Below are 12,348 nucleotides of genomic sequence, written 5' to 3' on the forward strand. Positions count from 1 at the left end.
GCTATGTTTACAAATGTCATGTTCTTATATGTTGTATGTCAGGGACTACGGATGGAAATTAGCTCAAAGCTAAAATCCGGCATATTTACACTTGAAGCATTATTCGTCTTAAGTGTTCATTAATGTGCATTGTCCCTATTCAAATAAACGATTAAATGAAAATGAAATGAAATCCCTGTGAAAATGTTTTAATGCCCGAGTCTGGCAGAATAGGGACAGCGGTGGTGTCTCTGCTAACGATGTGCAGTAGTTCAATATTTTAAAAGGAATATTAATAATTTCTGGTGATCTAATCCGTTCATGTATAGCTGTCTGTGTGGAGTTCTATATTTAAAACTGGGGCCAGAAAGAGCCTACAGCACCTCTGCTTCAGGAAAATGTCCTTCCATCTCACTATTCAAGCTATTGTGTCAATAACGTCACATGTCTGAATCATCGTTACCCCTTTACAATAAGACTACCCTTATAAAGGGTTTACGAATAGTTAGTAATTTGTCACGATCTGTCTGTGTTTTATTTTTGTCCTGTGTAGATCTGTCTTTTTCGTTTCCTGTTTTAGTTTGAAAAGTGTTCAACCCCTGTCTTGTCTGTTGCTTCCTACATGTCTCTGTGTTCCGTTCTGGCTGATTGTGTTCACCTGGTGCCCCTGTGTTTTCTCCTCCCTCCTCACCTGTGTCTTGTTTGTTTCATTAGTCCTGTCTGCATTTAGGTTCTGCTTTTTCTGTAAGTCTTTGTGAGATCCTTGTTTGTTGTTGACTGTGTTCACGGGGGAGAGAGTTCTGCTCTGTATGTTTCTTGTAGCCTTGAAATAAAGGTATTTTCTGTTAAATCTGCATTTGAGTCCTGCCTGCTCCGCTCAACACTGACATAATTCATTTATTAATTAGGTTGTGAACACTTTATAAATCATTAATAAGCTTTTATAAGACATGAGATAAACAGGGCGACTGTGACCGGTAGCTTGCCAAATAGTGAGCCCATATTTATCTGTACTGCTTAGTCTTATATTGGCTACTAAGCTTACTTCATCTTCTTCATCAGCCAGCATCCTTGGTATCTGTTGCTCACTGAGTTAATTTCCCCCCCTTCTATCTTGATGTTTCTTGTTAATACCATTTATAATTGGTAAAAGGGAGCCTTGTAAAGTGTGAAATACACCATTTATTTATCAGTCACTAACATGTATAACTACTGAAAGGGTGCGTTGTTTTTAAGTTTAATGCACATGTTGTTCATTTATGAATGAGTTATAACATTCACGCTTAGCTAATACACATTGTTCACATGAAATGCAAAGTAAGAGGCAAAAGAGCCAAGCAAAACATTTTATTCACACATGAAGAAAATAATGACTATTTAGTATGACTGAAAGTCTGCTAAGCCCCCTCGGTCAACAACTTCAAATTTCTGGGCTACATATACAAATTGCTGGCCCGCGAAAGTGTCTATTGGATACATTTTGGCCCTTGGACAAATGTAGTTGGTGATCCATTATTATCCCACTTAATGCTTAACACTTCTCTATTACGTTTTAACTTGGAGGATACGATTAGCACCGTTATCTGTGAACACCGAGATTCTGTTCACAGATACTTCTGGTTTGTCAAAGTCCATTGCATTCCCACTCACTCCTTTAAGTGGTCCATTCACTGTCCAGCCCAGGATTGTCCTGCTTGCATAGGGTCCATCATCCACACTGCATATGACTTCCAATGGTTCCAAGGCCTTAGCAACATTGGTTCCTATCAACAGTCCAATCCCTGCATTTATTTCAGACAAATTATAATTTTTTTTGATGAGGCCATCTCTGTAGGTCTGCTTGTCTAGGAATGTTCCCACTGCTGGCAGGCATGCACTCTTGGGTGTAGCTTTGTGGCAGTTCAAAGTAATTGTCATTTTTTAAGCCAGCCACTTCTAATCCGAACACAATATGTGTTTTCCTGGCCCATGGTTCGTAAACGAATCTGCGCCTTCTTTCCAGTTAGGCCGAGCTCGTGCATCAGATCCTCTGTACAAAACACTACTGTACTTCCTGGGTCCAAGAAAGCATAAGTGGTGACAATCTTGCTGCCCTTCGTTGACTTGACTTGCACTGGAACTATGGGAAGTTTGCAATTGTCATCACCAGCCCCGGTAAGGCCACTTGAAACCAGTGCGCTGTCCACTGATAGCTCTGATTTATTCTTGGCTTGAGCAGGATTGTGTCTTGCTTCATTGGAAGGGATGTGAAGTATGGTTGGATGTTTGAAGCCACATTTTGAACAGGACATTTGTTTATTGCAATTTCTTCTAATGTGCCCCACGCACAAACAGACACCTTTTTCCATCAGGAAGCCTATCTTCTCTTTGTGTGTTCCTTTTTCAAGCTGATGGCACGAGTCCAAGGTGTGACCTCCTCCGCAGCACAGACATGTCCTCCATCTTGTCAGAATGTGTTCCTTCCCTTCAGTATCTGTCTGGGTTTCATTTTCTACAAGGGCTACAGTGGTGGCAAAGCTAGTTCCTACGAAATGTGAGCGAGGCTGTGATCTGTTTAAAGCAGTATTTTGTGTCTATGAAGGGAGCATCTTGAATGTTTCCAAATACTGGGTCGGTTAAGATTTTAACTTGTCTCTCAATGAAGTGTGTGATGTCAAAGAATGTTGCTCTGCGGCTGTTCCTCTCCTGCAGCTCACAGGCTAAAGTTCTCCACTTGTCTCTGAAATGGTAAGGTAACTTTCTTATTATGATCATCATATTCGCAGCCATGTCAAGCTCATGCAAATACTGCACCTCTTCCATTGCGTTTGCACACGCTCTAAGGAAGAAGCTGTAGTCTTGCAGAGCCTTAACATCGTCTGTTCTTATAGGAGGCCATGAAAGAGCCTTTCGCAAATAAGCAGATGCCACTTTCTGCTCATTTCCAAACTGCTCCCTGATTAGAGCTTTAGCCTTGACGTATCCCCTCTCTGGATCCATGTGCTGGCAACTTCGAACAAGTCCTTTGGGATGACCAGAAAGTAGAGTCGGTCACTGTAGCTGTTTTTCTCAACACCATTCTCAAAAGCCTTCATAAATGTATGATATTTTAATGCCATCAAAAACTGGAATCTCTCTCTTTGGCAAGGATGAAAGGCATTGCTGTTGTATTAACAGTGTGGTTATTTCATTTTGTTTTCTCATAATGCCCAGTATGTTGTTTTGATCTTCAGTTGCGTTCAAGCTATCTCCATAATTCATTTGTGTTTTCAAATTGGATTTTTTATGGGATACTGGCTCTGAGGAAAGGAACCAAGGTGAACTGTTCTCATTGGCCGTGTTGTTGGATCCAAGTAGTCATTGCTAGTCTCCCTTTGGTTTAGCAACATTTGTGGAGTATTTATATTGTCCTTGGCAGTGTAGAGGACTTGTGGTTTAATGTTTCTTTGTTCAATATAAGAGTTCAACCAATCCGAATGCTTTGTTTTTTAACTTTTCCCACTTAGGATGCTCCCTGTTTGCAACACATCTAATTTAGCCATGTGTGCTGCAATATCCTCCTCCATCTGAAGTTGCTCCTTTCGCCTCCTTATTTGTTCCTCCTCCATAGGGATGGGTATCGTTAGGATTTGATCGATACAGATACCGGTACTGCTTATCGGTATCGGTATTTTTCGATACTCTTATCGATACTTTTCAATAATTTGGTGCTCAAAATTATAGACATGAATACAAGATGTGAAGATTAAACAGTCATTTTATTGTAATTTTCTTGCAGAAATAACTATATAACTTATACATTAGCTTCTCAGTAGCAGACAAAAATAAATAAAATAACTTAAAGGGGCCTGGCTCACCCTATCATGCTTTTTGGGGTTTTCCCTCGGACAGAGGATGAAAAGAGGCATTTTATAACATTTGTAAATCAGTTACATCTTCATCCAGACATTTCAAACTGACAACCTAGCTCGGCAAGAGATCCTTAAAACATTGTCCTACAGTGACATCATGCAAAACTGTGATATGAAGAAATTGGTGGGAAATTGGGAAAGAAATTGGGAAAGAAATTGGTTGCGCCACCACTTCAGGGTGGCACAAGGCAGAGGAGAAGCAGAGATGTGTCTGATAGACAGCGAGGGACGACGGTGTAAAGTGACTCTGAAGAAAGCGCTATACATCCCATCGTACCCCCAATAACTCTTTTCCGTGAAGTCTGCTACAGCTAACGGAGCCAAGGTTTTCTTCGACGAAGGTAAAGATGCTCTGATGTTACCGGATGGTACCAAGTTTGAAATGTATGTATGTAAGAAAATGTACTATTTGCAAACAGAGTGTGATGTTGAAGATAAGTGTCATGTCAGCCATGATATCCAAACGTGGCATGAGATTATGGGTCACTGTAATTATGAGGATGTGTTAAAGCTGCAGGATGTAACTGTAGGAATGCATATTAAGGGTACAAAGCGTAAGCCTGATAAAGATTGTACAGTATGCATAGAGGGAAAGTTTACCCAAACGAGAAACAGAGATCCGACCGATAAAGCAAACACACCACTTGAGTTGGTGAACACTGATCTAGCTGGTCCAGTTAATAACGAGTCCATAAATGGCTTGAAGTATATGCACTCATTTACAGATGTGTGTACAGGGGCAGTGTTTGTTTATTTCCTGAAAGCGAAGAGTGATGCAGTTCAAGCCACTGAGAAGTATCTGGCAGATGTAGCTCCCTATGGGACGGTGAAATGCATTAGATCAGATAATGGGACTGAGTTCACTAGTAAGGAGTTTCAGACACTATTGAGAAAGACCAAGATCAGACATGAGACGTCTTGTCCTTATTCCCCACATCAGAACGGGACAGCTGAAAGAGAAGGGTGCACTCTTTTTGAAATGGCCAGATGTATGCTTATTGACAGTGATCTGCCTAAAAACCTGTGGCACTATGCCATTCAGGAAGCAGCTCATACCAGAAACCGGTGTTTTAATAAGCACACGGGCACTACGCCATATTCAGCACTGACAGGGAAAAAGTGTAACTTAGCTAGGATGCATAAGTTTGGAGCAGTGTGCTATGCGTACCAGCAGGACAGGGGAAAATTAGATACTAGGTGTGAGAAAGAACGTTTTGTAGGGCATGACAAGGGAAGCCCCGCCTATCTAGTTTACTACCCCGACAAAGAGAAGGTTCAGAAGCACAGACTAGTAAAGTTTATCACCAGCACAACTTGTGATAGCGAGACTCAGACACAGTGGTTAGAACAGGATTCGGAGGAAGACTGTGAAGAGGGAGTAAAGGCCCCACAGCCTAGTGTACTGAGCAAAGATGTACAAACTAACGCTCCACAGTCAGCACCAGAGGATGATGGCGACCAGCACCCTAGGGTGGCGTCACATGCCTCAGACAGTGGGAGATATCCCAGTAGGGAGCGCAAACCCCCAGAGTACTTGAGAGATTATACTCAGGAAGATAGTGATGAAGAGGATAAAACACTCACTAGTATAGATTATTGTTACAGAGCAGTTTGCGGTGTACCTCTGACCTTTAAAGAGGCCATGACCTCGACGAGTCAGAAAACTGGGGAAAAGCGATGGATGAGGAAATTAAGTCTCGAGAAGACAATCAGACTTTTACCCTGACAAAATTGCCAGAGGGCAGGAAAACAGTGGGAGGTAAATGGGTCTATTCAGTTAAGGGAGAGGTTGACGGACACGACAAGTACAAAGCTAGGTTTGTAGCGAAATGATACAGTCAGAGGGCGGGGATAGATTACGGGGAGACGTTCTCACCTACAGCCAACCTGACAAGTGTACGTGTATTAATGCAGAAGGCAGCCCAAGAGGATTTGATTTTACACCAGATGGATGTAAAGACGGCCTACTGTACCTGCATGCACCCATCGATCACGACATTTACATGGAACAACCTGAGGGTTATGTAAAAAGTAGCGAGAAACTAGGCCTACAGGCTTATAGTGACGCTGATTGGGCTGCAGATAAAACAGATAGACAGTATGACAGGGTATTGTGTGAGCATGAGTAAGGATAGCTCACTAGTCTCTTGGAAAACCAAGAAACAGCCTATAGTAGCGCTTTCCACATGTGAAGCTGAGTATATGGCTCTAGCTCTAACAATACAGGAGTGTATTTACTTGGAGCAACTACTGGAAGGGATAGACACATACGTGTATAAGAAAACAGTTGTAAACGAGGACAATCAGGGGACAATAGCCCTTGCTAAAAATCCTGTGTTTAGACAAAGGTGTAAACACTTGGATATTAAGTACCACTTCATTAGGTCCACCATAAGGCAGGGAAAGATGACACTGGTTTATTGCCCTACAGACGAAATGGTTGCAGATGTGATGACCAAGCCTGTTTCCAAACTGAAGCTGAGGAAATTTGAAGGGATCATGTTTGGTGTGTAAAATGTGTGGAAGAAGCCCACATTTAAATCATTTGTACCATGTTTTTGTTTTGTCGATTAGATATGAACAGGTAAACAGTAAGCACATAATTCACAAGTGGGAGTGTTGAGATATAACATACAGACATGTATAGTGTATGACTCCATGTATTACTGTGTACCATATATTGTTTATGTAAGTAGCTGCGACTACTAACTGTGTTCATTGGTTAGGGCTGTACCACATGATTGTGATGTCACTACCTGGGGTATAAAACCGTTGGAAGTCACGCCCCTTCTCTCTCTGTCCTCAAGACTCTTGAGATGTGTGCCTATAATAAATAACGCCGTGATGAATGGCTAAACTTGAACTGCTGAGATTATTCACCTTTCTGCTGCAGGAGACAAAAGGTTTAAGTCTAAATCTGCTAACACATTGTTATAATAATCAAAGCAATCATTAAACTTGCTGTCAACAAAAAATACAACGACCCTGTGTCACCCTCTCTTCCACACACACACACACACACACACACACACACACACACACACACCACACACACACACACACACACACACACACACACACACACACACACACACACACACACACACCTCACGCAGGTGAACAGGATTATAATGAGTGCCGCCCATATCCATGTGATCCAAGCCAACCAATCAATAGTGATCAAACAAATATCTTATAGTAAAACAAATCACATTAATATACACGTCCTCCTACAGATACCAAGGATGTTGGCTGATGAAGAAGACGAAGTAAGCTAGGTAGCCAATATAAGACTTAGTCATCTTGCCAAATAGTGAGCCTGTGTTGACATATAAAAACTGTTAGAACTGGTTTATAAATGGTTCTTAATGATTAATAAAGTGTTTACAACCTAATTAATAACCTAATTATAAATCCTTTATGAATCCTTTATAAGGGTAGTCTTATTATAAAGTGGTACTGAATCATCTATTTGAAAAAATGTGTAGGTTTTTATTTTTTTAAGTTTGAATTGTTATGGACTGTTGCGGTTTAAACATTAACCAAATCATTATTTCTGACTATAATTAAGGTTATTCTTAGAGGCCTAGCGGTGATGGATATGACTGAGTGTAAAGTCCGTGATCAAGCTGCTGATGCCCAATTCTGTCAAAGTGGGACTGCCTACCATAGTCAAACACACAGATACACCTACCTCATCACAGGTGGTGAGAAATCAATCAGCATTTATCTTGGTACATAAAATAAGTTTCATAATTAATGTGTCTGTGATCTGCCTCATCTGAGGACAGGAGATTCCCTGGTTTTGACACACAGACATCTGGACTCATCTGCCTGAACATGCTGTCATTCCAAACTATTTTCATAATCAAACTTATCGTCCTTAAACATATTTATCCCCAAATCCCACTAGCTGGCTTGAAAATAATGTTTTCTTAAAAAGAAAAAAAGGAAAAGACAAAGTACCATTAACATACAAAGTAAAAGCATTATAAAGTATTGAACTGTAACATAAAGTTACAGGAGTTCTGTATTGCAATGAAAAACTAGGCTGCATGTCTGTGTTGTGTTTTGTCTGTCTCTGGTTTCCTGTTTTATTTTGAAAAGTGTTCACCCCCTGTCTTGTCTGTTGATTCTTGTCTCTGTGTTTGCCCTCCTGTGTCTGATTGTCTCATTGTGTTCACCTGTTGCCCTTGTGTTTCTGCCTCCCCTGCCCAGCTGTGTCTTGTCCTGTGATTACCCTTCTGTGTATTTAGTCTTGTCTTCCCCTGTGCTCTATGTCGGTTCGTTGTTAGTCTTTCCTGTCTTCGAGTCACGGTCAGTTTTTCGGGTATGTTTCTTCCTTGTGCTACTGTTGTGTTCATGTCATGTTTTTTATCATCGGCTTTTGAATAAAGTTCACTTTTTGTTTATAGACCTTTTTTACCTTTTCTGTAGTCTGCATTTGGGTCCTACCTTTTTCCACGATCTTAACAGAGATCATAACAGCATGTGACAGGAGCTAAAACGCCCGGACACTGCGGAGCACACTGGAGATGATGTTAGGGAGAGTTCTAACACACTTTGCATATTGAATAATAGCTATTGCTAACACTGAATTTCATAATAATGACATGAACGTTTTATGAGCCTGGAGTTTATTTTGAAAAGAAGCCATCTTTGTTTATTGTCTAATTCAGTTACACAAACACTCACAGATCTGCGCGTAAACATTGATTTCTCGGTTTTGATTTGGCGAAGGGAGAGCAGCTGATGATCTGATGCAGGCAGCAGTGCTAAGGGCTCAGCTCGAATACAAACATCCTTTGTTGAAGGAACACAGTGTCGTCTGCCTCGCAACACACAAAGGGAATGATCAGATTGCTGTTATACATAATATTTAATGTGAGATGACATGAGGCAGGATTGAGCATTAGCATAAGCTAATCTGTCCACTGCTGTTCCTCTTGCATCATGCAGGTGCTCAGTAAATACTGTATTCTTTGCTTTGGGAGGTGGTGTTGATCCATGGATATCTTCTTTTCCTAAACTAGGCCACAATTGGAATTGACTTCCTGTCGAAAACCATGTACTTGGAAGATCGAACGGTAAGAAGCCCAGTTCCAGCTGTATGATAGCATGACTAAGAATGTAAATGTCTGTAATGTGTCCTACAGTAGAACTGCACTAGAAGAATGCATGATAAGCAGCAGTACTGATACCAGCATGTCGTCTGTCCTGCCTGTGAATGTAGAGGAGTGCTATCTGCCTGCATGTCTTTCATACAGCAGTACGACCTTGGAAGTGGCATGAAGTGTCCTCCCATACAAATGATGTCCTAGTGTAAATCTTACTGAGTTTCGCAGTGTTGTTTGTGGGGGAGCCTACAGTTCCCGGGCTCTCTGACTTTCTGAATAATCTCAGCCTCCTCAGCTTTCTGTCTGTGAACCCCAGGTGAGGCTGCAGCTGTGGGACACGGCGGGGCAGGAGCGCTTCAGGAGCCTCATCCCCAGCTACATCCGGGACTCCACCGTGGCCGTGGTGGTCTACGACATCACAAGTCAGTCCCTTTAAACATATGTCAGGATTTTTGTTAATACAATTACTCTAGTGAATACAAATGTTGGACTAATAAATCCCCCCCCTCCGCCCCGCCCATGATGACATTCATAGGGTATAAAACAATTATGGAAATAAATAAGTCTTCTTCTTCTTCAGCTGATTTCTATGTCCTCCAGCTGTCTCTTGTCGTCTTTAGTTTTCTTGTTCTTCTCTTTTTCTTTTCTTTACTGGGGACAGTTCAGCCATAAGGAATCCAAAGTTCCCTGCTCTCCACAAATATATAACTAATGTGATTTGTTTGGCCATGGCTGACGTTAAATTGACCAGACTTGATATGAATGCACAGTCCCCCGGTCAGAGTCTCCTTAGCAACAGTCAGTTAAGCAGCAGTCCGCTGAATGTCAAAATTGCCAATCAGAATCGAGAATTCAAGTAAGCCATGTAATACATTTAAATAATATTAAATAATCATACTGTAGTTAAAGAGAGATAAAAAAATATTTTTGGGGTCTAGAGCAGTACAGCATTTTATTTAGGGTGTACTAACACTAATCAGGGATCTAAGTACGCTTTGCTTCAGTGTAAACTTGTCAGCTGACCCCCTACTACATATCCCTTATCTACTGTGCAAATGTAAGAGGATTAAACGTTTTTCATTACTCAATACTCAATATCTCCTGGCCACCAGCATAGCAAGAGACTAATATATGAGTTTATTGATATTCATATTTCACTCATTCATTAAAGTAAGATTAGTAAAGTTTGACCAACGTAAAATGCATCAAGGCCTGTATACAACATTTGAATATCAAAAGCACCCTTAGCTGCTGGCCAAGTCCTTATAAATGTGTTATACCTGCAATTATGTATCTGTTATCATACTGAAGTTATGTTTTGTTACCTGTTAACTGTCATCACAGTTAGTGTTCATCTCTCCCTCCCTGTAATCCTGAATCACTCCTGACAGATGCCTGATCGGAATCCAAGTTTAGGTTTCACAAGCATCAAATATTTATTTGATATTTACCGTAAGCAAATAAGCTCCACTGATTATTGAGATAAGACTTTATTGCTTTTACTACTTTATTCTTCTTAAAATCTCATAAAGTATATCTGAAATTGAATTGCATCTTGCAATTGGTCTCGTAAAACATAAATATCTGTTCTGTATGCCACGTTTCCTGGTTTCATCTTGAAGAAAAAAAGGATTAAAATAGGAATAAAACACATTTTACATGGTAAGAAATAACCATTTATCTTCAATATATTTACAGAAGTAGGGAAGTGAAAAATACTTTTTAGAAGGCAGACCATGCTTATCCATACAGGAAAGCTAGGGAATATCCACTTACTGTTGTTAGTTAAAGGAGATCTATCATGCTATATTGAATAATATATTGTAGATCCATACCTATATAAGGTATATTTATACGTTTTCTTTTTCAAAATACCAAATAGATCATGCATTTTAGCCATGCCTCATTTTGCTCTATTTTGCTCTCCTCCGCCCTGTCTTTGCATGCGCTGCAGCTGACCACGCCCCCTGCAAAAGAGGGGGCCGAGTTATGAGCGTCATGTTACCATGCCACGGCAACCCCATTCCCCTGATTGGTGGAGAGTTGGCCATATAGGCGGAGCTCCTCGTCACTGACGTCAGTCTATTTTCAAATCTGTATCAGTCTGTATCAGATCCGTTAAAGCCCAGTTTTAGAGATTTGGGTATGGAGGAAAAGAGAGAGGGTTGTGTTTTCTGACACTTGGTGAGTTCCCTGACACACCGGGGACACATATTCATGTATAAAAGATGTAGAAAGGTGCATTTTGCATGATAGGTCCCCTTTTAAGTTATGATTTTCAATCACAGAAAGTGTCAGTAACAGTGGCTTCTATTAAAACCATTTAGAATGGCACAGTACACTAACCCCTCGATTCCACCGGGTCCGTCTGCGTGGCGTCACGGCTGCACCGCGGTTTTGGTCCGGCCTCCTCTGGCGTCATACCCTACCGGGCACGTTTCAGGAGCATTTCAGAAGCGGAGCGTCTTGCATGCCGGCTCGCAGTTTTTGTTGATTTGGGCATATTTCCTGGACAGGCTACTTTGACAAAGTTAATAATAATTGTAATATTCCAGTTATAAACTAAATGAATCAAAGATGTGTTGCTGTATTTTAATGGTAAAAAAATGCAGTCATCATCATAATTATTCTATATTATAATTTACACAGTGCCTGTAAACCGGAGGAGAACGCTAGCATTTCTCCTCCTACTTGAAAGACTACGGAGGGATAGGGTCTGCAAATTAGTTTATTTGGGGGATGGGCCGGATGCTCTGACCGGTCCACTTCCTGCCTGCCGCCTCTGCAACGCGTCGAAAAATAGACTTCAATTCTATTTCGAGCGGAGCCCAGCGGCGAGACGCTTCTGGGACGCTTCTGAGCCGTAACACGGCGCGTCTGGTGGAATAGCACCCATTGACTAGAGTGGCCGCGATCCCTGCGGACGCAACACACAACGCAGACGGACCCGGTGGAATCTAGGGGTAACGCGACGCAGGCGGACCCGGTGGATCATACAAATTATCCCAATACGTATGATTGTATGAATAGATCTTAAAATAAATATAAACATGTTTATTATAAACGTTAGTCCTGTGTATATCACCATTAAACATATTTTAAAAGTGTAAGAAACCCCACACAGCTCAGTAAAGACTGTGAAATGTTGACCTTATTTGATCATTTCATTAAAAACGTTCATATTTCTCTTTTTGACTATAATACTGATGAACATTCCAAACAAAGCACTTTGGCAACTTACCACATATGTTTTAAAATGCTTATTAACAAGCACCGTAACTTTCATTATATAATTTCTCTGTCATAATCGGTTTCCGTGAACGGCCGAATATCCCCTCGCCTTAAATGCTGCAGCCGCATGG

The 12,348-nt window shown here is 41.1% G+C and overlaps 1 protein-coding gene across 2 annotated transcripts in view; it reads left to right on the forward strand.

Annotated features, from left to right (window-relative positions):
* The window catches only part of rab6ba (RAB6B, member RAS oncogene family a), a 189,978-nt gene that overhangs the window by 113,551 nt on the left and 64,079 nt on the right, over nucleotides 1–12,348 (forward strand). Inside the window, exons 3-4 of one of the 2 annotated variants that reach the window (XM_034235641.1) lie at nucleotides 8,903–8,956; nucleotides 9,273–9,408. In XM_034235641.1, coding sequence (XP_034091532.1) covers nucleotides 8,903–8,956; nucleotides 9,273–9,408 — 190 coding nt within the window. The remainder of the gene's footprint in view (nucleotides 1–8,902; nucleotides 8,957–9,272; nucleotides 9,409–12,348) is intronic. The other variant, XM_034235642.1, reaches the window with a different exon arrangement.

Source organism: Gymnodraco acuticeps, unplaced genomic scaffold (genome assembly GCF_902827175.1).
Source record: "Gymnodraco acuticeps unplaced genomic scaffold, fGymAcu1.1, whole genome shotgun sequence".
Lineage (NCBI taxonomy): Eukaryota > Metazoa > Chordata > Actinopteri > Perciformes > Bathydraconidae > Gymnodraco > Gymnodraco acuticeps.